We start from the raw sequence: 25,455 nt of genomic DNA on the forward strand, positions 1-25,455 counted from the left end.
AAAATAATAAGGATGCTCACATCAGCGTCTACAAAAATGGTTACTCTCCAACTCTTACTTGTTTACAATTTCACTAGAAGTAGTGACTATAACGTAAAAACTTCGAAAACTTGCTCGTTCCTTCAAACCTACAAAGGCGAGCAAAATTCGTTATTCAAAATCATAACTTGATTTTTCATAAAATTGTGATTAATTCACATAATTTTCACTGTGTGAGCAAGTCACATAATTTTCACCGTGTGAGCAATTTACGTAATCTTCACCGTCTGAACATTCGCTGATTTTCTACTGTGTGAGCATACACTATTAAATCGCAAAATTCATGAAAATATATTTCATCATATATAATTGTTTGCTTTCAACAATTTCTTAAGATAAAAATTTTATTTTACACAAAAAAATAATAATTAAGTGAGTTAAACAACTCACAAATTTTGAAAAAAAAATTACGTGAGTTATTAATGTGTAAAAAAAAACATTTTCACTCTAACGAACGTTCGTCTATAAAACGAGGGTCTTTTCTGTTTTTATGAAAATCCGCATATTCAAAATAAAAAAACAATTTCATTAAAGATCATAGACAAAGTTTTCTTCACTACAATAAGGTCATGTCTATTCAAAAAATATATATCTTTCTCTCATGTTAGGGATTATTGTTCGTTTCTTAAACTAATGGACGGACGGACGTCCGTTTCCTAAAACAAACTTTTTATATGAAAATTTACGACATGCGTACACACATATGGTTTTTATTCTATGAACAACTCATGAATAAAAAAAGTTTTGTTTTTTACTTACCTGGTCGGTGTCGTCCGCCGGAATTTGGCCGACGGTGGTAGTCCGACAAAATTTTTTCTTCTCCTACTGCTCGGACGTAAAGAGATCGGGGGGGGGGGGGGGGGGGGGGGGGGGTCGATCAGTTCAAGGAAGAAATAATATGTTTTTTAGGTTTCTTCCCTTTTATAACAATTCTATTTCCGAAAACTTAATCAAACAAGGATTTCCTTTTTGGGCCCGGACCCATAAACGCTAAACTGACCAAAACTGGGCTTCTGATCGTCCGAATCAGCGGTGCTTCATCTCTCTGTGTTCATGAGATGACACTCTATCATGCCGCCAGATTACTTATCCGGATATTTGCTTGTACATGACATTGTTGGAGCAAATTAGAGATCCTGGAAATGCCTTTTTACGACTAAGTTCAACTACTTATCTCGTCTACTGGAAAATCACAATCCAGTGCTTACTGCGGAACATGACTGTCCCTCACGAAGCAGGGGAATTAATGTTGATGGTGGATTTTCGACAAAGGCTAAAATCGTAAAATCATGATACTACATATTTCTAACACGACTTCATAAATGTATGTGAAACTCATATATTATGATTCGTGAACCATTTTACGATCTCCGACTGAGCGAACATCCTCTCAGAGTTCTGATGAATATGCTACTCGTAAAGCCTCTCAGCTGAGCTTTTCGACACTTACCATATTTCATCAACACCTCTACGTAGAATCGAAATGATTGGACGGCTCCTACACATATTGCATGCTAGTATAGAGCGTTAATGTCTTCAGGACGTCACACTGTTTGTTTTTACCTGACTATGTAGAGAGAATGTGTATAGAATCTCTTAGCGATTGGACGACTCCTAGAGATATTGCATGCTAGCATAGAGCGCAAACGTCTTCAGGATGTCACACTGTTTGTTGTTTCCTGACTATACACGACCAATATTCAGAACGAGTATGATGCTTCCATCATCTCATACCTCGATTCTCGAATAAACTCTCTCCTAGACATATCACATGCTAATGTAGAGAAATTCATAGATTAATTCTAGCGTGTCATTCATCAACTGAATTCCTAGAAAATTCTCTATTTATCTTATTGCTCCGTTCCATGGCTGACCCTCAGCTGGATTCCATGGATCAGTAATAAATAATCATTCTATCTCATTATTCCGTTTCATGGCTGATTCTCAGTTGAATTTCATGAATTAGTAATAAATAATCACTGATCGGGTATCTGGGCCACCATCCAGTAAGCCCCGATAAAATGGTGTGAGTGTACTTAGCAATAATGCACGAACGAGCACCCGAGTGCACGAACGAGCACTCAAAAATATGTACAAACGAGGAAACCTATGCAAAATAGGGAAGAAAAATAATATTAATAAAATAATAAAGAGGCGCCAAGGGGGACCGGGCCCACCTGCCGGCCGGTCATGCCGTCGTGGCCGGTCCCATGCCTCTTCCTTTTATTTTATTATTTTTCCTAATCTAATGAAAACTCCTTCATTTGAGCAAAACTATCAGTTTCTCCATATTTCCTTCACACGATGAAAATAATTAAAAACAGGGAAAGATGTCACAGGACCGGGCCTACAAGCCGGTCGGCCATGCCCTAGTCGTGGCTGGTCCCCACCTTATGATCCCTTATTTTATTATTATTATTATTTCCTTCATGTCATGAAGTTCCTTCGTTTGAACAAAAACCCTGGTTTTTCCATATTTTCTCAAATATTGCTCAAACTGTCAAAAGCCAAAACGTCAAATGGTCACATGACCGACTAGGCTTATCACGATAAATATTAAAATACTATTTTAATATTTCTAAAATATTGACCGCACGAGCAAAGTCCTACTTGCTCATTCGAGCAAAATTGAGAGTTTCAGTCAGGATCAAACTCTTCTGAAAATCCAAAATATTGCTCGAACGTGCGCCACAAAATATCAAAATTCTCAGAATTGAGACATGGAAAATATGATGACACGGGCTTGCCACCTTGACCGACCAAGGTCGGCTCTTAGGCTTGCAAGGATCCGGCCACATACTTTAACAATTTTGACCTAATTAATCTTCTACAGTTCATATTGGGTTCAAACTCTTTCCAACCAACTTGGAACTTGTTCAATCGACCACCAGCTAGTTCCACGACCACCAAGGGTCGGTTCCATACCCCTTGGTCGGTCCCTCATCTCTCCATAATTAGGTTTTATTGCCTAATGCTCAGACGAGCATTATTTCAATAAATGATTAAACCAACATTTAATCATCCTTTCACCAACTGGTCTACAAAAGACTTTGGTGCATGCTCACTCGAGCACCTGGACGTTACATGGTCGGCCATCATCCCATGTGGTCGGTCCCTCTCTCACTCAATGATTGATTTTCAGTAAGTCATCAATTGATCAACAATCGATCAAAATTAGGGTTTTGAACTGAATGCTCTGCAAATCATAATTCTGAGTAAGTTCAAACACTAATAATTTTATGTTTATTCAGCAATCAACATATTGATTAATTATATAATATTCGGTCCAGTTTCTAATATTTTAAATTAATATTTTATTTGGTCATACTACCAATAATTGTTCAAACGAGTAATTTTTGCTCAGACTATCAATATTGATTTAACTATCAATTTCAATAATCAATAATCAATAATCCATCAAATGAGCAATATTTTCTCAGACGGGACTAGTAATATTATTCAACTATCAACGTTTGATACTTCATTAATCGAGCAATATTCGCTCAAGCGAGCAATATTTGCTCAGGCTGTCAATATTCATCATGTTGATTCAATTATCAACATGCATTCGAGAACTATACATATGTCCTAGCAGACATGTTCAATCCATGTATCAAAAAGCACTCGTCAATTATGCTCGACTCAACAAAACTTAGACTCATCGTCTAATCAAGTCAACAACTGACTAATTAAATACATGTCTGCGTTGCAGACTCCACAATCATGTCACATGGAGGGATATTAATTAGGGTTTTGGTTTGGCGGCCTACGGCACGTGTGTTCATCCACGATGAGAAATGTAAGTAAGTCGTGCAAGCAGGTGGGTGGACAATCAACCAAGTCTCCGCACGACATAGAACTGGTTTAACCACGATTTCCACTTTCCCACTCTTTCGCTCAAGCTCCCTTTGTGTTTGCCTAGGTTGGCAAACTAATTTTTATGCTGAAGTGAGTGCTATTATATATGGTCTGATGCTTGGTAAAAGATGGAATGTGAAGAAAATTTGTGTCAGATCATAATCTATGAGCTGCATTCAAGCTTTTCAACAGGGAATATTATCGTGGGAACCGACTCAGAAGTGGGTGATGGCGCGTGCTTTCTACAACAACATACGTTATGTTCATAGTTATAGAGAAGCAAATTTTGCAGTTGATGCCTTGGACAAGCAAGCATGTTTATTGGCTGAGGATATTTATGAGTTTTAAAAGAATAGGCGAAAATTCATTCCGGCTGTGGAATGGCCTGGTAAATTTTAGTAGGAAATACCATTTAGTCCTAGAAATAATATATTGGGATGAGTCTAGTCCAGTTGACTCAGTCATGTGTCTGTTTAGTCCTTTTTGAAAAAATATTATAGTTTGGTCCTAGAAATAATAGTTTGGTCCTAAGGTGACGTCATGGATGATGTAATTGCCATCTTGTTGTGGCAGAAATACCCTTGTATTATTGTTTGGTCCTAAAAAATAATGGTTTGGTCCTAGGATGACCACATATATACAAAAATTTAATAGAAAATATCTCATTCTCAGATTTACTTTCCCTCTCCTCTTTATTTCAGATCTAGTTTCTCTTCTCTCCATTTCCTTTTTCTTTTTCTTTTTCTTTCTGCTGTTGTTTTTTTGTTGTTGCAGACAATGAATCTTGATTGAAAGATTTGATCTGCTACTGTGAAGACGACGAAGATGATGAAAACTTCGAGATCTGCTGCTGTTGAAGACAGTGATTGATTTACACACTTTTTATAAAGATTTGTTGTTGAAGAAGATGATGAACGATGAAGTTTTTTAGGGTTTTTCTTCTTTACTGGTATTGATGTTGCGACGATGATGTTGAAGTCGATGAAGATGATGAAGGCAATGAACTTTTTTGCGTTTCTTTTTTGTTTTGCTACTGCTGTTAAAGATGATGAAAACGATGAATATAATGTTGTTGTTGTTGAAGACGATGTTGCTGCTGCTGTTGAAGACGTCGAAGAAGATGAAGATGATGACGACGATGTTGTTCATTTTTACAAATGAACTCTGTTTTTATCAGGAGTTCATTTCTGGAATGAACTCTGGTTTATATGTTTTTACCAGGAGTTCATTTCTTGAATGAACTCTGGTTTATATGTTTTTATCAGGAGTTCATTTCTGGAATGAACTCTGCTTTATATAGGTTTTATCAGGAGTTCGTTTCTGGAATGAACTTTGGTTTATATGTTTTTATCAGGAGTTCGTTTCTGGAATGAACTCTGGTTTATAGGTTTTTATCAGGAGTTCATTTCTGAAATGAACTCTGGTTTATATAGATTTTTATCAGGAGTTCATTTCTGGAATAAACTCTGGTTTATATGTTTTTATCAGGGGTTCACTTCTGGAATGAACTCTGGTTTATATAGATTTTTATCAGGAGTTCATTTCTGTAATGAACTCTGGTTTATTATAGGTTTTCTGAAAAATTAAGTAGAAATTAACAGGTGTTCATTTTGACGAATAAACTGCTACAAAAAATAAGTTGGAATTAACGCGGAAGGGTATTTTGGTCCATTTAATATTTTTAAATAATTATGGACCAAACAGTAAAAGCTTTTTCTCAAAAAGACTAAACAGACATGGGACCACCTAAAAAAGTACCAATCTATTATTTTCCCTAAATTTTATTACCATTTCAAATCAGTCAAATTAGTTGTGCTAATTTAGATGACCGCTTTGGCTTGCTAGATGGTCATGGTCCAAGCTTTGTACGTATTTTTCCCTTTAAATGAATTTTTATTGACCGAATAAAAAATAAAATTAAATAATTACATGATTAAGGATTTAATCCGAACATGAAAAGATTCGCAGAAGCCATATCCTGGAAGGATGGAACTTGGAACTAAAATTAGCTTAGATGATAGCCCTTAACCGTTATGGACAAAAAGGAATGTTCGACTGGTCGGGGATCAAGGGTGTAAAGATAATATGCTGTTCACACTTCACGCTCCATCGTAACTATTAACCACCGGTCCCACTTGCACCTCCTTCTCCACCACTGATTTCTTCCATGACTCCAGCTACTGTCCCAAATTGCTCAATTTCCAACTATGTTCCCACAAATAATATATTTTCACTGTACAAAGCTGGTAGAGTTTTTTCAATAGTGGGCCCAATCCACTGGACTGATGCTGTCACCTAAAGGAAGAAACAGAGTCGAATGAAGGCTTAAATATATGTTGGCCTGTTGCTAAAATACGCATAGGATCAAACTCATTTTTCCTCTTTAGAAACTGGCCCCATCTATCGCCAAAATGCGCTTTCCACTCGTCCTGTGTTTTATAACCCGGTAAATATCTCTTCACTCTAATTCCTGATTCATCACAGAATTTCAAGATCTGACGGTTCTGATCTTTCAAGTAATCTAGCTTTTGTGTTTCTTCTCCTGAATCCAACGCAGATCTTAGCAATCCTACTAAGTAAAATATATCTTCATTTGGTGTAACAACTGAACTCTGATCATCCCACCTACACCAAATAATAACAACAGGATTAAACAACAATTTTGATGTATTAGTGATATGCTACAAACAAGCCCACTTTCTCGGCCAAGGACCACCAATGGTAATTTAGTGGGATATATTAGACAATTATAAGCCGTTGGATGAATATTTGCATGCATGATGCATGGATCGTTAAAATTGAACTGAAGAATTTGTACTTACTTGTTTTTGTTCATGGGATAGATGAGAATGGGCCCACTAGTTTTATTCCCCAGGATACCCTTAAAGACACCTTTGTCGAAGTCAGCGATTCTTGATTTGGGGACTAAAAGGTTAAGCCATGGATGAGGTACTTCCCATAAGCCTTTGGATCGGAGCTTTAACTCGGCCTTGTGAACTCGGTCTAAGAAATCCACGTAAGGAAGATCAGTTGTGAATACTGATGACGGTATGAAATCCAACTTTTCTAACAAAGCTTCTATTTCCTGCAACATTATATCAAGTATGAAATGAAACAACATTTCTTCTTTAAATTAATTATGACATAAAGACTGCTGATATATAGATTAAAATAGACCTAAAAAATAATCCCATTATTCAAGCAACATTATTGAGATGGTGGTTGGCCCTTAGATTTAGTTTGTTTTAAATCTTTTGATTAATTTAATCGTCTAACTAAATGAAATGAAGAAACTTAATGCTTTGTTTGAGTATTGATTAATATAAATTTGAGAACATAGATCACGTTGGATCTTCTATTTTTATCATTTAGGTGTCGTTTATTTGAATATAATATGTACTTACTAAGACTAAACATACTTGCTAAGACTGAATATTAATGTGTATGCAACCTGAACCTAATATCCTATAATTGGTGCATGAAAAATGAACAAAGATGTGGAAAATAATTTACATTAAACTAGAACTTTTTTTTTCCTTGAAGCAGAGTACGCATATATACCTGATCAATGGAATTAGCAGTAGAATCATCATAATTTCTGGTGATCTCCAAGCAATATAGGACACCACCATCACTACCATTGATTGAGCTGATTTTAACAGGATTCTTTGGTGAGAAAAATGAAGATCTCCAATTGTTAATGAGACCTTCATCAACAATAACAAAACCCTCAACATAATCGAATTTTTCACTCGAGGGTTTACCATGCAGAGATATTAAATATTCTTGGTCATTTGTGAAGGTTGAGAAATTTGAATACAAAACTCTTATCCACCTCACCTGTTTAGTTATTAAAAAAGAGAATGAAACACAATATGTTAGAGAAAGAGATTTGTAGTTACTTAAAAGGTTTAACGGATGGAACCCAATTAACTTTTTAGGTCAGATACATATTCTTAACCACTTTTTAGTTTTATGGAGTGTAAATTAATCAACATAAAATGTAAGTGTTGGTAATAATTACCCTTTGTGGAGCTGGTTCTAAAGCAATTCTTGCCCTAGTTATAATCCCAAATTGTCCTAAACCACCAAGAACTCCATTAAAAAGCTCTGAGTTTTTCTTCTTTGAACATGTCACCAACTCTCCTTTACCTAAACATCGCCAAAAACCCATGTTCTCATCAAATTTTGATAACTATTAAATGGAAGTACGAAAAAAAGAAAAGAAAGAAAATTTAACTCTAGTTACCTGTGACAACGTCGAGTTCAAAGACATTACTAATCTGTGGACCATGATTAAAAGCTTGACCACTAATCCCAGCATTAGAAAGAGTTCCACCAACACTTAAATACAAATAGTCAGTCCATGATTTCGGTGATAGTCCAAACCCTAAAGTCCATTTCAATACATCAATCCATAATTCTCCACCCCAAACATCCACATAAGGTATCCTCTTAGAATCATTACTTTTACTGTTTCTTCCACCGAGTAAAAATGTATTTTCATAACCAAGAGCAGGTAATGAACCCAAATTTGACCGAAACTGATTACCTTTAGAACCACTCATTTCAATCACGACACCATTAGTAGCATGAGCTTGACCGTTAATTGAATGTCCATGACCACGAGCCGATACACTAAAACCATTAATGTTAGCTGTTTTAAGTAGACTCGCAATATCATTAGTTGAACCCGGATGCAAAACACCTAATGGTTTAGCTTCATTCAATAATCCAAAATCAACTGAAACTTTCTCAATATCACTGGTATCATAACTTAACTCACCATTAAAAACACCTTGATCAATTCTACGAACTGGATGACCAGCACCATAATTGTCTATTGCTAATCCTACGGTTGATATTAATCTACAGACCACAAATGTTAGCAGCAGTTTTGTTGCCATTTGTTATATAATTGGAAAGAAAATATATGAACAGAGGAAAGAAAGAAAGAAACTTAAGAATGGTGGAATGAAGGAGACAAGAAAAGAGTTTTTCTTTTTGGGTCTTGCAACCGTGTTTTGCGGTTACATGTTTTTGTGAAGGGGGTATTTATAAAGGATTCTAGTATGATAATTGGTGAGTGTGAAGGATAGTAAAACTACGCACTCTAAGAGGGAACAATAAATCCTGTATCTGAGCAGAGAAATATATAGAAAAAAACTTTGGTTGGTTATTGGAAGTCGTAGTGCTAACGTAAGCTATTATCACTGTATCTGCTTTATAAGATTTTCTGCACAACATGAACAGATTTGTTTTCTTTTTTTATATCCTGAATACTATATTCTTTAGCAGGTAAAATGAACAGCACGAGGACATGCAATATGATTTATCCAGAACTAAATCCTGCTTCTTACTTTTTTTTTTTGTTCTCAGTGGGTAATGTTATGTCGTGTCTAGGAATTTAGATACAGGTTTGTGAGAAAAATTATAAAAGGGGGGTTAAAAGGAGGAGTGGGTCACGTGTGAAGAAGAGATGACACGTGTGAAGGAAAAAAAACAAGTGGGCCACACATAAATAGGACAATGCAGGGTCCACAATTGATACGGAATATCTGTGTGGGGACGTGAGCAAAAGGGTCTTCACGTGGGTGCGTATATATTGTATGGAAGAAGAAAGAGCCTAGCTACTGGTATGTTAAGGGCTGGCTGGCTGCTGATGATTCTGAACAAAGATCCCAACCTATCTACAAAGATTCCGTTTCTGTTTTCTAAATCTGAAATTTTCTCCCGAATTTTTAAATTTAGTGTTTTTAAGAAAGAAATCAGATATGACATGGGGGATGATGCTGGCGATTAGTCCTATTTCATCAGCGGATCACAGAGTCAGTCATTTGCTGACAGACGCCAAAAAAGAGAAAAATTAAAGGGGATTAGACCAAACCAATTTGGTTTCATTAATCGGTAACTTGCCCAACTAATAAGCCTAAAAACAAAGAAAAAAAAAATACTTGCCCAACTTGAGGTGCTACATGGCGATTTCATGAAAAACGTCCGATGGTTATTTTATTTTATGGTACGGGATCGATGAACAAAGTGTTTTGACCCGGGAAAATTAGGTTAAGGTCCGATTCATGAATAACCCATAATATGAGGCTCTTAATTAAAAGAAACTTTGTTGTTTGGTCCTAGGCCCAAAATATTAGTTATAGCTGGGTCCAACCAAAGAATAATTTTAGCTTAGGGTCCATATTTGTTTAAAACATGGAAAAGATATATTTAGCCCCTGACGTCGAGTGTGTCAAATAAATAAGAAAATGATTATTTAACAAGACCAAGACGTAAAACAAAAACATAAAAAGAAAAAGAAATAACATAAACTTTTGGACAACTAGATTCGCACTTTCCTCCTCCAAGTTACAAAATTTACCATTGACATTAGTTACTGGAATCCTCTTTTTTCAAGAATCCTCACAGTAGGCAGTAAATCTGGACATGCCTCCCATAACATAAAACAAACCTTAGTGGATTATGCTTAGTACCACGAGTTTCCAGCTTTCCCTACCACCCTTCCAGCTTTCCCTACCACCCAACGAGCCACTACTATAGCCGAAACACTCCCTACTGCTCCACTTCCGTTGAACCTTATCCTCCCAAAGCACCAACAGCCTCATCATAAGAAATGTCGAAAATGTCAGATCCAATTCAACCTGTCCTCTTCGAGTCTCACCAACACAGTCAGCAGCGACCTCATCATTATGAGGCACCACTCAAAAACCAGGGAATTGAATGAGGCATAATTGTTAGTACAACATATATGTATAGTTTATTGACTACTCTGCAAAGTAGCTTGAGAGATTCCACTGTAGTGCTAGTGGCTTCATGGGCTTCACGAGTAGTGTATTCGCAATGTAAAGAATCTGTGTTTAATTGGGGCGCATAATATGTATTTATAAAATTGGTGTAACAGATATGTACTCAAAACAAGAGCATATTCTGTCTGCACTAGAAAATGATGACAATATGTTGGAATCTTGCAATCAGCATGCTAGTTAGCTATCAACAGTGGTGCCGCAAATTAAATTACCATGGTCTACAAGGGGCAACACACCCTTGATCCCATTTTCGATTTCCAGTTGCATAAAATACTAAAAAAAATTAAGAATATATCAGCATATTTAACTACCCTCAGTAACAACCTATGTGTTACACCTTCATGCAAATTTACAGCTAGTTTGAAACTAATCACTGATTGCTAATCATTACCTGACCATCGGAACCAACAAAAAAAATACTTTATTATGAATAGGAGAAGATGCCAAAGCATTGACATTACCCTTGTGGCAAAGAATGTGTCTGGAAAGGAATTTTTTGTTCACCGTCCCAAAACTGTACACTACCAGTACTATATCGGCTAACCACGGTACTATACCTAGAAGAAAAAAGACAATGATTAACGACTGCAAATCGAAACAAGACAAAATCAGTAGATGATTGAATATTAAACAACTTCTGCCAAAGCTTTTTGTTCCTGCAATACAAATGAAATGGCAATATTAAACAGTCAAGATTTGGTACACAAGTTAAATCAGTCTTACTGGTAACCACACAAGTTATTGAAGTCTAGCACTCAATGCAAAGTAAAACTTTGGAATTCATCTAGTGCAACTGAAAGATCCGTAGTGCGATTACAAATCCACAACGCCTAACACCAGCTACCCAAATAGCAAAAAACGAAATGCCAAATCCGACAAAATTAGTAATTAAGAGTGCAACCTCAGTCAGATTGTCTAAACTATTTGTTTTGGCTCCTCCAATATATTTGAGAAATAACACATAACAACATTTATACAGTGATTTTTTCTTGAGTGTGGCCGGTGGCGATTATACACTGAGAAGTATCACGGTACATCATTTATACACTTATTTTCTCAGGAGTGCAGCGCTTATACACTGTGATTTTCTATTAAATTATGGGCCAAAGGAGGTAATCTCCGTAGCTCACCAAATACGACAATTGTCAATTATATACTCTATAGTTATACTGCAGAGAGACCAGAGGTGCTTACACCCATGTAATTCACAATTTTTATTTTTATGAATATGAAAATTGTATTCGGAATTTCTTGTTTGCAAGGTGGCTTGGAAAGTTACTTTCTCAATGCATATGCACCATCGGCTAATGAACATGTTATCGAGAACTAAAGAAATGCTTCTAAAAAGAGTATTTAGTTATGTGCAAGTGTAATCAAAATAAGATCAAGTGGCAGATACAATAGTAACAAATGGAAATTTATTTTTAGGAGTACGTCGTTTATGTACTATGAAAAATTCTTATTCCCCGATTCATAGAATGCCAGCAAATCTACAAAATTTCATAGTAACATTATTGGTATGTTTACGCAACATAACCTATGCGTAATGCAAAGAAAGGAAATTCTTCTTGTCACAACGGTCAGTACATATTAGCTACACTCATACTTTCATTGGATTTTAAACATCATAACAGGGATTGCATTCTAAAATACAACTAATTCCATCTAAAACCTTTGCATAATGCTAAGATAACAATTCTTCCTTTCACAACTGTGTCAGTACATATTTGCTACACTCATATTTCAGTGGATTTTAAGTATCATAACAGGGATAACATTTGAAAAGATAACTAATTCCATCTAACACCTACGCATAATGCGGCACAAACACAAATCAGGCTAATGTAAATTTCATTTTGGAAAATGGTGCACTTGTCTTCACAACAGAGAGACGAGTCTGTAGTAAATCATGGTGTACTGTAATTTACACAATAAGAGAGAATAGACTTACATATCTTGTAGATGTTTTCTTTAGATCTCTTGTTTGTTCATCAAATGCTTGTAAAGTCTAGTAGCACCACCACCTTTTGAGTAGAAAATGAACAACACCATCAACACCATTAATGAAACAGAATAGAAAAAATTTAAGTGAAGTCGTGGCGAAGATCTCAAAGATCTAATTTAACAAAACCAAAAATTACCAAAAATCAAAAAATAAACTCAAGATAATCCTCTGAATATGAAATCAAAAAAAACAATATTAGAAGCACTACTGTCAGCTAAATCATTGACAAGGACCACTACTCAGTCATTGGTTTAAACTACTCCTGACAGTAATGAAATCTGCACATGTGTATGAAGGCTTCGCCACATATAAAGTTAGGAAGTACGAAGTACATCGTTTATGCAACGATTTTCTCTTGAGTGTAGAGTTTATAACTTGAGAAATAGCACAATATAGCAATTATACACTGGGATTTTGTCAGCGGTGCAGCGCATATACACTGGGATTTTGTCAGCGGTGCAGCATATATACACCTTGAAATTTCAGCAGTGCAACATATATATACATTGTGTCTTTTTAGCAGTGCAGTGTATATACACTGTGACTATCGAATGTAAGCTAAACGAGGTTTAGGATTGTGGAAACATTGGCATTAACATATGCACAAGGTTAAACTAGTACTCCATAACATTAATCTTTCACGAAATAACTATCATTCTAATCAAATTTCTAAATATTGTAATTATGGGCGAACCTGTGTATGAAAGCTTGTCCTATACAAGTTTAGTAAGCATTGAGCTGCTGCTACTGCTGCTGCACTTTCATATCCATGTAGAAGGCATTTATGCAGAAGCTACAAAGACTATCTCTCCATGCCTGTAAAAAATGAAAAAAATGCAACATCAGAAACATCTTAAATCTAAAAATTCAAGTACAGTTGTTATGCATTGTTAAAAAAATCCAGTACAGCTGCTATGTAGTGTATGTTCTACTCTAGTCTCAAACATACTGCGTTGGTTAGTAGTGTGAAGACGGGTATGCAGTAAGAAGAAAAATTACTTCAATAACAAATCCAGTATAGTTGTTATACACTGCTCAAAAATCCAGTACAGTTGTTATGTATTGTATATGTTTTATTCTATAATTTTGAACATACTGCATTGGGTAGTAGTGTGGAGATTACTAGCCTCTGATTTTTCAGTAAACCAAATATACTCACATCAAAAATTAACCCACATGATGGGTACTATACTCGCATCAAAAATTAACAACAATTTCAGAGCCAAAAGCACAAACATATACAACCAACAGAAACATATGAATATATCAGAACCGAAACACTTTCAATTCAGTATTTCATATGTACTGCTAGACCATATGAATTAACTGAGTATAACTATGAACACAACAGAATTACAAGCAATTATTTTCAGTATTCCATATATGTACTTCTGATTCGTAAACTAAAAATCAACTGCATTAACTTATAAACCTATGAATCTAACAGAATAAAAACAACTCCATTCCAGTATTGGATACAAGTGCTTCAGGATCAAACAAAAAAAGTAATAAAACAATGAATATAACAAAATTAAACCAGTTTTTTTCTTCAGTATACCGTTTATATACTGCTGAATCAAATAATCTGTAATAACAAACAATCATGATTTTAACAAAAAAAAGAAACAAAAAAAAAATTATGGCTATATTACTGAATAATCTAAACAATAACAATTTTTGTTCTCAAATCAACACATCAATTCTTCCTATAACGTTTCAGTGGCCAAAGTGAGATCCATTAATCCACTACCAAACGTAACAGATCATTACATCGAACCAATTCACGGATCAGCAATCAAACATCCAAAATTAGATCTATTTTACTAGACTGTAACTAGTAGATCGAATCCAACAAATCACTCAAATTTTAGTAAAAACCAATTAATTGATGATAAAAAGAACTCGAACAGCAAAGAAGAAGATACTGAAAATATCAAAACCCTAAGAAAACAATAAAAAGAAGACTAAATTAAGAATCTCACCATTTTTTAGGGTGTTAGAAATGATCAATCGAAGGAGATACAGAGGAATAAATCTAGGGAACAAAATCTTGCGCGGAGAAACTGATTAATCGATCAAAGACCTCGTAAGAATCTTCATCGCAAGTCGCCAGAGCTCTTCAAATCGAGAGAGACAATAGAGAAAATGAAGAATGATGAATTGTGAATTGGTCTGTAAGTAGAAAGGTTATTTCTGGTATTTTTAAATTACACATAAATGTTCCCGCACGTGTACAGGACCTGGGATTAAAAAGTTGGGTCCATTTTACTGTTTTCTTTTTATTATGGACCTCTGGTTACTGGGCATTAGTGGGTGGACCTGCCACTAACCAATACTAGGATATTAGTACCTATAGGTAATTCCTACTTAATTAAATGAAGTTTAAATCTAGGTTCCGAATTATTAAAAGACATTTATGCTCTTTTATATATTGTCAAGCCGTAAATTAAATAAAATTTAATTTTAAGCCCAAAATTATTAAATCTACGCCCAAAATTATTAAAGTATAGCGTGAATGTGTAAACAGAAGTTAGTTACACATGCATATGGCATGTGTATCCAGAAGTTACACATCCTTATGACATGTGTAATGCAAAATTACACATCAAAAAAATAGACATCAAAAAGAATGCATACAAAAAATACATGTATTGTTTTAATTGGGAAAATTATATCCAATTTCTTAAATTTTTATACCAAAAATCCATCAATAAGATTTCATATATAAGTAACCCATAATTAGTTAAAATAGTAGTTTGATTACAAAAATAACCTTCCACCTGAATTATTAATTCGATTTTAAAAAACAAACGTGATTTTAATTCCACCTAATTTTATCTTAAATCAATTCCTAAAATTACTCCACCTTTCATCACGTCTTTTCCTATTCCTCTTCCTAAAATAAATCCCTTAATTAACTCCAAATCTCTAAATTAACTCCTTAAACTCCTTAAAATTCTCGTTGCAACTAATTTTAGGATTTCAGAAAATTTTGTATAAAAACTCCCCTTAAATAGTTCCCTATAAATACTCACGTAAAATAATTATTCCCTTATAAATCTCTCGTAAATATTTCTTTTAAGGAAACTCAGTACAATCTATGTATGGAAAAAACTCGAATTATCACTTCTAAAGATAACTCCAATTATCATCTCTAAAATTAGGTTTGGTGCCCGTGCTACGCATCGGGTGGACCCGAAAACCATCCACCATGGGTCCGCCCTTCGTGTTTGGGTTTGGCATGGCTCTGCTTCGCCTCGCCTCTTCGTTTAGGATTGTTAATTTGGTGTGGCTCGGCTTTGCCTCTCCGCGTCCCAAAAGATACTTAGGAATTTTGGTTTGGTGCGGTTCGGTTTTGCCTCGCACCGCTCCGAAGCATTTTTGACGATGCATCTTTCATTTGGTGCCGCGCGGCTTCGCCCCGCCGGTTACAATACATTTTTGATTTGTTAGCGATGAATTATTGATTTGGTGTTTGTCATTTTATTTTTGTTATCTCTGCAACCAAGTTTTCTTCTTACTCGACAAAATGAGAATTGATAGGTTCCGGGACATTTATTGGAAATTAATGAGAATCAAAAAATCAAGTAACAGTAAATTGGACTTTGCATGCGTAGCATTATAGATCCACTACTGCCAACTGTTTGTCAACCGTAGTGATCAGTTTTTGTAAATATGTATAGCTAATCCAACATGAGAGATGGTAAGGATACCGTACTGCATCATTAACGTTAGTTAATTTCATTTACAAAATAAAGTTTCAAGTAATATATTTCTCCTCCATAGCCGTCACAGTACCAAATTGATACAACAGAACAAAAAGGATAATGTGGAAGAAAGTTAAAAGGCTGTAAGCGAAGTAAGTAAACGTTTCATAGACATGTATAAAAATCATTAAGCAAAGAAAAATTAAGAAAAACAAAGTGAGGCTACTAATACTTTCACTGCAGAAAACTTAGCATTGGACATCCCGTCGAACAATTTAGTTTGGTCATGGTTGTATGTACACATTTCATCATCCACCACGTGTACAGGAAGAGACACGTGGAAAGCATGCAAAGCGAGACATCAAAACATGATAACAAGCCGTCATAACCTAGGGGAGCATCTCATCAGAAAATATCACCGGTCAGCAGATCTGACGGTCAAGGACTGAGGATCACAGAGGTATGATGACAAAGAGGAGCACCAGATAATACCCCTCGGGTGTTAGTACATCCTATCCCGAGGAAGATCCAAGATCAACGGCTGAGAGAGAGTTTGACTGACATGGATGTGACCAGACTAAGAGACACTTGTCTGACACGAGCGGACGTCCAACTGCCCGCATTAAATACCAAGAGATATACACGCGTCAATCAGCTCGTGGAATAAGCGAGGATAGCTCTTCGTATTCAAGCTTAGACCGCAACATATATCGAAGACCTCTGCGTAATGGGAACAAAGCACAAGAAGATAAGATTGCAACGGCATCCCAGAAGTAGGACCCACGTTTCAACCCTATAAATACCCCTCTCCACTAAGAGAGAAAGGGTCGACCAATCCACAACCCTTAGAAGAGAACATAAGAGAGAGAAATAGGTAGAGTAAGTAAATGCCCTGCTTCCGCAGACTAATATATACTCAAAATTCATTCGTCTTTGTAAACATTCAATACATAGTGAAACACCAACCCCCGTGGATGTAGGCCTTAGTGCCGAACCACGTAAATCTCCATCTTATTTATATTTCAGCACTTTTATATTCATCGCATATCCCTTATGATTCGTATTTATGTTCGTATTCGTAGTCTTACTCTTCATACAATCATTTTCCTGATATTATTCGACTAGGCAGTGATGAGCCCGAGGGCTTTGAGTCGATGAACCGATAGTATCATCTATTTTATGCTTGTGCCATTTAATTCAAGAGTTTTTAGTATGTGCGAACATTGTTTGTGAACACGTATTAGCCCTCGTGATTTATGTGTTCACAATCTGGCGCTAGAAACAGGGACTTTGTCCCGGTAAAAGATTTATCTTATCATGTGATTTCACCTTAAACACGCATTATGGCTGTGCTCTATTATTTTTAGCAGCACTTATCTGTTTATTAGCCAATTAATACTAAGGCTTCAGCGTGCTTTCAAAACCTTTTTTATTCTGGGTTTACGGTCTTTATCTTCAGGGACACCATTTCAAAGCAGACAAATCCACGGCTATCTATCACAGATTTGCACGTGCGACGTATTTTAAACTAAGTAAAAGACTTAATAATCAGATTCACGAATTTTCGTCACGGATCTGCCTTTTCAAAAGATTTCTTATTTTTTTATCTTCACTGCGGATATAGATCCATGATTGTTTGTTAGAGGATTTGTATTGCGAAAACAAGACCGTTGAAGTCTTTATGTTTTTTCTTTTATTAAGGCCCTCGGGCAACTCTTTTCTTTCTTAAGGTAAACACTTTTTATTCCATACATTTTTCGGGTACGAATGACACAAACCCGATCCACGTGGATATCTCTGGTTCTCTTTATTTGAAATTCCCCTATGCAGAAAGGACCCAAGATGGAAAAGATACTAGAGGCAGGAAAAACCAAAGCCTCATCAAAGGAAACACCGAGGACTACCCCGGTCATGACCCGAAGTAAGCAGAAAGGAGACAAAGCTAAGATAGCTAATCAGAGGCAGGATGCTGCGTAAATCACCTCACCTATGAACACTAACTCCATTGCAGCCGCGGCTTGATGAGTGCTAAAAAGTGCATATTTCTATATATTTTTGTTGGCATTTAACTCATCTTTTGTGCATTAATTCTACATTTTATCCCATATTCTGTATTTTCATTGTTTTCAAGAATAAATATTTTTATTAATTAATTTTGCATTTTTAGGTTGTAAATAAAGTTTGGATGAATTGCGGAACGAAAAGAGCAGAAAAGTAGTGAAAAGCCGGGAGGAATTACACAAGGAAGCCGCGAAGAATGTTGTGCACAAGACCAAAAGGCTACAAGTGGGCTCGAAGAGGAAGAATTGTTCTTAAAAAGATATGGGCTTGGCATACCCAAGGCCCAAAACCCTCACCCAAATCCATTTCATATATCCATACCCGTTTCCCATTCTAGCCGTCAGATTGGATCATCTCAGCATCCTACGGTCGCAGTATCGCCAGTACATCAAAGTCTGAAGCTCCTGTCTAACACTACAGCACCTAACTCCATCTTGAGCCGTCAGTTTCGTTGTATCAGAAATCCGACGGTCGATACCAGTCTCTTCACTTGTAGCCGTTAGATCTACCAACCATCTTCGCATCCCGCAGCTCAGAGTCACAGAACATCAAAATTTGATGAAGCCGCTCAACACTCTAAAAACCTAATACCCATACCTCCAAATCGACCACTTCTTCTTCTTTTCTTTCTTTCTTCTTCACCCATCCCTGTTGCAGAACCACCACCACCTACCCTGCCACTGCCATCGCCACCACCTACTCCATAGCCACCTAAACACCACCAAACACCTAACCCTTCATCATTAGCACACTCTACACCTCCCTCAACAACCAATTTCACCTCCTCTCACGCCACAGAAATCCTAGGTGTGAAATAGGTGAAATAGGATGATGAGATGGAGATAATCAGAGGCATGGAGAGGAGCAGGAGACTAAGGAGAAGAATGGGTCGAAGTCAGTAGCGTGTAATCGCATCAATTTGGGTAAGAATTTACCAAACCCTAGTTCTGTCAATTTGGGGGTTTTTACATAAATCCTAATTAGGTTGAGATAGAGCATGGAGAAGATAAAGTGGGTGATATAGGGTAGGTAATTGAACCTAACTGTGATTTTCTGTCACATTAGGTAGAACCCTAATGTCTACTGTTTTGGGAATTTTTGGGTGAAAAGGGTGTAAACCCTAATTATGTAATTGGGTATAAAAGGGGATATTGGGTGAGTGTTGGAATCATTCCTGGATTAACCAGAGCATCAGTAGAATAGTTTAGTTTTTTTATGAACTGTAGCTTTGAGGGTTTCAATCTTTTCAATTCCATGATTCTCAATTCAAATGCATTGTTAATTTTAGCTGTTCTGAACTCCAACATGTATTTAATTTGAGTGTGTGATTGTTACATTTTATATCAAGCTCCTGTTCATGTTTATGTTCTAAGTTTATCCACTGTTATGTGCTTCCCATGTTATGTTATTGTGTTTAAATTCATGTTTTGTTTCACTGTCAACTGTTAATGTATGTTTATCTTCATGTCTATCATGTTCTGAACCTCAAATGCTAGGATTAGATGAAGCTATGAACCAGTAAGGAGTCAGATCAAATTATGACATTCATGTTGTGTTTGGAATGCTGAGATAGTCTTCATCATGTGCAGCTCATGTTCAGTGTTGCTAAGCCCTTAGACTAGTTGTGCTTTAATCAGACAATTAGCACTTTGGTAATTATTTTAGCTGTGATTAGAATATCCCTTAGGTTAATGGTGGATTCAACGTCCTAGTGATCATCCTCTTGTCTTCATTGTTTTCTTATTTCTACTTCACTGTTTTCTTCACATCACTGCCCTTGGCTTAGGCCTTGGTTTATTACACTGTCATTTTATTGTCTTTGCTTCACTGTTTATCTCCATTGTTGTTTGCTGTTTTGTGCCTTTCTTATCACTTGTTGTTCACTGTTACTTTGTTAGTTCATTCTTTTTCTTACTTGTTTCCACTTGTTCACTTGTTTCCACTGTTACTCTTGTCTGTCACTCTTTGTTGCACCATCTCTTTTTCACTCTTTGTCACTTCTCTTCTTCTTTAGTCCACTGTTAGGGTAAAAGGCCAAGAGCCTAGCTAATCTAAAGGCCCGGTTCACTGTTACCAAGCCCAGTTCAGTCCATCAAAGGCCCAAACTGCTTCACAGTTGATCAAAGCCCATCTTGCACTTATTGTGAAAGCAAAAGCTTCAAAGTTATTCAAAGCCCATTGATATTCAAAACCCTTTGGTACTCAAAGCCCATTAGCAATTTAGAAACCCAAAATAGTTAGAAACTCCAAACACACCCGGTCTCTGTGGATCGACCCGTACTTGCACGAGCTATAACTGACGACCGTGCACTTGCGGTATTACTGTAGGCCCGTTTCATTTCGCTTCAATTTTATACACTTTCCCGGTCCCACCAAGTTTTTGGCGTCGTTGCCGGGGATTGGTGCTGTGTTTTTCTTGTAGTTTTATTAGCTATTTTTGCATTTCACTGCATAGCATTTGCATCTGCATCTGCTTCACTTCATTTGCTGTTGGACCTGCTGTTCTGAGCCTGTTTTTCCTCTGCTGGGATGCCACCAAGGAAAAGAACCAAAACCCAACTGGGTTTTTGCAACAATATCAGAGCAGCTGGGCTGTGCTAACAAGGTAAGCCTAAACCTATTAAGAGAACCCAACCTGTGGGCTTCCAATTTTTAATTGTGGGCTTGTAATAATTAACCCAATTTTTGAGCTTTTTATTTTCTGTTGGGTTTGTAATTAATTATATTTGGGATTGTATTTAATTTTTGTGGGCTTGTTTAAATTCTTTCATTGAACTTGTATTTTGGACTCTGGGTTTAAACCCAGCTGAGCTTGTAACCGATTGTGGGCTTGTTTCCACTCAAGAGTGGACCTCGAAACCAAAGTTTTAAAACAAACGTCGGGCCTTAACCAACTGGGCCAAATTAAACTTTCAAAATTAAAACTTAGTGTTTCGTGGGCCGCAGCCTTCCTCCCATTCCATTAGAGGACCAACAGTGAGCTTGCTCCCAATTTCAAAAACCAAAACTTTTCTCCCATTCAAAAACCAAATTTTACTTGCTCCCATTTTAACAACCAAATTTTTTCTTCTTTAACCCATTAAAACCAAACTTGCTCCCAAATTTTAAAAAAACCAAAAAAATGTCTCCCACCAAAACCAAAATTTTCCCAAAAATCCAAACCCTTTAAAAACCAAATTTTGAGCTTTGTAAACTCTTTACTTAGCCTTTGAGCCCAATCATGTCTAGATCTTTTTCTACAGTTGGGGAGCACAACAAATCCTTAAGAGAACTTGCATATGGACAAACTTCACGTTATGAACCTTCCACGGACCATGATGTCAATAGTTATAGGAATTATTATGGACATTCTCAAAGTCCCGAGCCTCAATACATGAACCCTAATGACTATTCACACATGCATCATTCGTCACAACGTGAAAATGAACATATTGCTAGTGCCTCACTCACACAATCATCTCTTTTGGACCAATTAGAAGCTCGAGTCGCAGCTTTAGAAATGCAATCACATGAGGAATCTGTCACATCTAATTTTCCTAGGCAACCTGAAATCTATGCTTGTCCCGCATGTGGTGGCTTAGACCACATTATTGCGAATTGCTATATTTTCCATGAATTTAGGCGGACTAGAGAAATTCCAAGGTTTGAAGAACCTACAGATTATTATGCTGGTAGTTATTGGGACCATAATCAACCTTTTGTAGGTTGCGATCAATCATTTATAAACCCTAACGACCATCCACCCATGTATCAATCAACACCATGGGAAGACGAACAATTTCAAACTCCCATGAGTTTTAGTGAGAAACTTCTGATGGAAGCTAAAAATCTCCTCAAACGAACCACTGCTAGTTTAGAAATGCAAACATTGAATGATCATAGCAGCATTTTTCTCCCTAATGAAGTTAATTATGAAAATAGTGTTTTTAACCCTACTCATGCTAGTAACATTGAACATGAACCTAATCTAGAGGTAAATGAGTGGAATAGAAACACTATGGTTTTTAGGGAAGCACACTCTTGTTTTGTTGAGGATGATAATAATTGTGATGTTATATTAGAAGAACATGTCTATGCTGATGATGTTATGGAACCCTTGGGTTCAAATACATTAGGCTTCTCTGCCCCGACCTTAATGAATGATATTTCTTCTAGTATTCCATGTTATGTTTCCACTGATTTGCCGATGCATGAGGATAAATCTGTTGATGATGTTGATGATTCTGATTGTGAACTTGCTAATTTGATTGATGATTGTGAGCATGATGTGACATGTGTAGATGATTTAGGAGATTTTGATTTGATTGATAATGATGTGCCTATTCCTCCACATAAGTCACAATCTGATGGCCTTCCACCCAACCTAGATTTGGTTTGTACCAATATTGTAAAACCAATTTTTCTGAGAATGCCTAATCTAGGTTTGGAACTGTGTGCTTCCCAAGTCCTCTTGGACCATTTTGCATTTAAATATAATATCTTTGAGGAACCACAGTTGGAAATTGCATGTTTGCCCGTCCATAGCAAAGTACACTTTGAGTTAGATCTTGTGCATGATGAACCCCCAAAACTGCGCGATTTTGTTTTCAAAATTATATCTTCTGTAAAATCCAGGTTTGGGGGTAGCTCATTTGGTTTCACAGCTTCACGTGATTTTCTTTCATGTGTGAAGTTGTTGAAACCGCTACACTTTGTCTTTTGGGTTGATCCTCAACTCTTTAGACTTTTGGTGTATGGTGAATTTTTTGTATATAATCCAGTAGATAAATTTTAAAACTTTTTGGTTTCTTTTGTATATATTTTTGCTAATCCAATATGATCTAAGTTGAAAATGTTGGATTCTAGCCGGTGAATAATGGAGTTCGGTTCGTGTTTTCGACGAATCGGGTATTCTCTCTCCTTTTACTCTACTTAGCATGTTCCTCTTCATATGTTGCATTATAATTTTGTTATATTTTGAAACATTGAGGACAATGTTTAGTTTAGGTTTGGGGGTATAGAGTAGATACCACGATCACATGTTATAATTGAAAACGAACTCCTTCTTCTTTTGAAAAAATCGAAAAAAATTCAAAAAAAATTAAAAAATGAAAAATCATAAAAAAATGGAGCTCATTTACCTTGAAAAGTTGATTTATGTGCATATATGTTATATGTAGGAGTCTTAGTCTAGATATTTAGGCACCCTGATTCTAGCACAATTCACATAGTGATAAGAAATTTGCACGCGCACGATCTACCAATACATGTATAGCCTCGATCTTCAAGGTGTTTGATAGGAAGTCACGATTGCCAATCACTTTAGAATACTGAACGAAACTTGACTAGCTTGTTCTTTGGTTGGTTGGGATAGAAGGTGGAGGTTACATTAAGAAAGACAACCATCGAATTTAACTGGGTGCATCAAAAAGGGCTACCTCTTGCTAAGAGTCATGTAATTTTTTGTTTCCTTTTGTATTTGTATCAACTGTTTCCTTATCAAAAAAAAAAAAAAAAAAAAAAAAAAAAAAAAAAAAAAAAAAAAAAAAAAAAAAAAAAAAAACACGATGTATATATTCAGAAAAAATATCAGAAAAATACAAAAAAAAAAAAAAATTCAAGTATTTATCAGTTCCATCCTCTCTTGTTCCAAAAATAAAAGAGAGTAGTCAATGTAAATAAGAGTCATGTAAAGAGTCATTTTGTTGTTTCATTGTAATAAGCAAGGAAGGGTGTATGCCATTGATGTACAACGCGAGTAATTGTGAAATACCTCCAACTCATTCACAATTCTCGTAAAGTCCGGACAGCTAGCTAGATTTCGACCTCGGTTCTTAGCCTGAGAAACTATCTCTTGGTGATTAGTAGTCATAACATCCGATCTTTCTTTACACATGTGTAGATACACTTTACACTCTTATCACATGTCTTTTTTTGTTATCAGTGCTAGGATTGTGCCTTTGATAGCTAGATTGACATCTCCATTTTGCTGTGAGCTTAAACTGTCTTGCACATGTCACATTTGATGGAATATGAGCTTATATTTTGACCTAGAACTTTGTAGGTACGTTCTAAGCAAACCTTCACGAGACTTAACTCGTCCACTAGGGACACTTAGTGGTTTAAAAGGCTTAGTGCATACGCTAAATGCATTCGAGAGACCAGCGACAGTGGTATAGGTAGGATTTCCTTAGTTTTGTTTTACTTGAGGACAAGTAAAATTCAGGTTTGGGGGTATTTGATGAGTGCTAAAAAGCGCATATTTCTATATATTTTTCTTGGCATTTAACTCATCTTTTGTGCATTAATTCTACATTTTATCCCATATTCTGTATTTTCATTGTTTTCAAGAATATATTTTTCTTAATTAATTTTGCATTTTTAGGTAATAAATAAAGTCGGATGACTTGCGGAGCAGAAAAGTGGTGAAAAGTAGTGAAAAGCCGGGAGGAATTACACAAGGAAGCCGCGAAGAATGTTGTGCACAAGACCAAAAGGCTAGAAGTGGGCTCGAAGAGGAAGAATTGTTCTTAAAAAGATATGGGCTTGGCATACCCAAGGCCCAAAACCCTCACCCAAATCCATTTCATATATCCATACCCGTTTCCCATTCTAGCCGTCAGATTGGATCATCTCAGCATCCTACGGTCGCAGTATCGCCAGTACATCAAAGTCTGAAGCTCCTGTCTAACACTACAGCACCTAACTCCATCTTGAGCCGTCAGTTTCGTTGTATCAGAAATCCGACGGTCGATACCAGTCTCTTCACTTGTAGCCGTTAGATCTACCAACCATCTTCGCATCTCGCAGCTCAGAGTCACAGAACATCAAAATTTGATGAAGCCGCTCAACACTCTAAAAACCTAATACCCATACCTCCAAATCGACCACTTCTTCTTCTTTTCTTTCTTTCTTCTTCACCCATCCCTGTTGCAGAACCACCACCACCTACCCTGCCACTGCCATCGCCACCACCTACTCCATAGCC

The 25,455-nt window shown here is 36.4% G+C and overlaps 1 protein-coding gene across 1 annotated transcript; it reads right to left on the minus strand.

Moving 5' to 3' along the window:
• Positions 1-5,782: 5,782 nt before the first annotated feature.
• Positions 5,783-9,010, minus strand: LOC113357260 (cytokinin dehydrogenase 5-like). Its single transcript, XM_026600616.1, has 5 exons — positions 8,147-9,010; positions 7,922-8,049; positions 7,459-7,737; positions 6,720-6,982; positions 5,783-6,522 (listed from the first exon to the last, which is right to left on the minus strand). The coding sequence occupies exons 1-5, from the start codon at positions 8,802-8,804 to the stop codon at positions 6,189-6,191; spliced, it is 1,662 nt and encodes a 553-aa protein (XP_026456401.1). The 5' UTR covers positions 8,805-9,010; the 3' UTR covers positions 5,783-6,188.
• Positions 9,011-25,455: the final 16,445 nt, after the last annotated feature.

Source organism: Papaver somniferum, chromosome 3, assembly GCF_003573695.1.
Source record: "Papaver somniferum cultivar HN1 chromosome 3, ASM357369v1, whole genome shotgun sequence".
Classification (NCBI taxonomy): domain Eukaryota; kingdom Viridiplantae; phylum Streptophyta; class Magnoliopsida; order Ranunculales; family Papaveraceae; genus Papaver; species Papaver somniferum.

Bases quoted from the DNA above. Each gene is read 5' to 3' on its own strand.
- LOC113357260 (XM_026600616.1), bottom strand. From the start codon at position 8,804: ATGGCAACAAAACTGCTGCTAACATTTGTGGTCTGTAGATTAATATCA. The intron at 7,738-7,921 runs GTAATTATTACC...ATAACTAAACAG, and splicing joins TAGAACCAGCTCCACAAAGG to GTGAGGTGGATAAGAGTTTT. The intron at 6,523-6,719 runs GTAAGTACAAAT...TATTTGGTGTAG, and splicing joins TATCCCATGAACAAAAACAA to GTGGGATGATCAGAGTTCAG.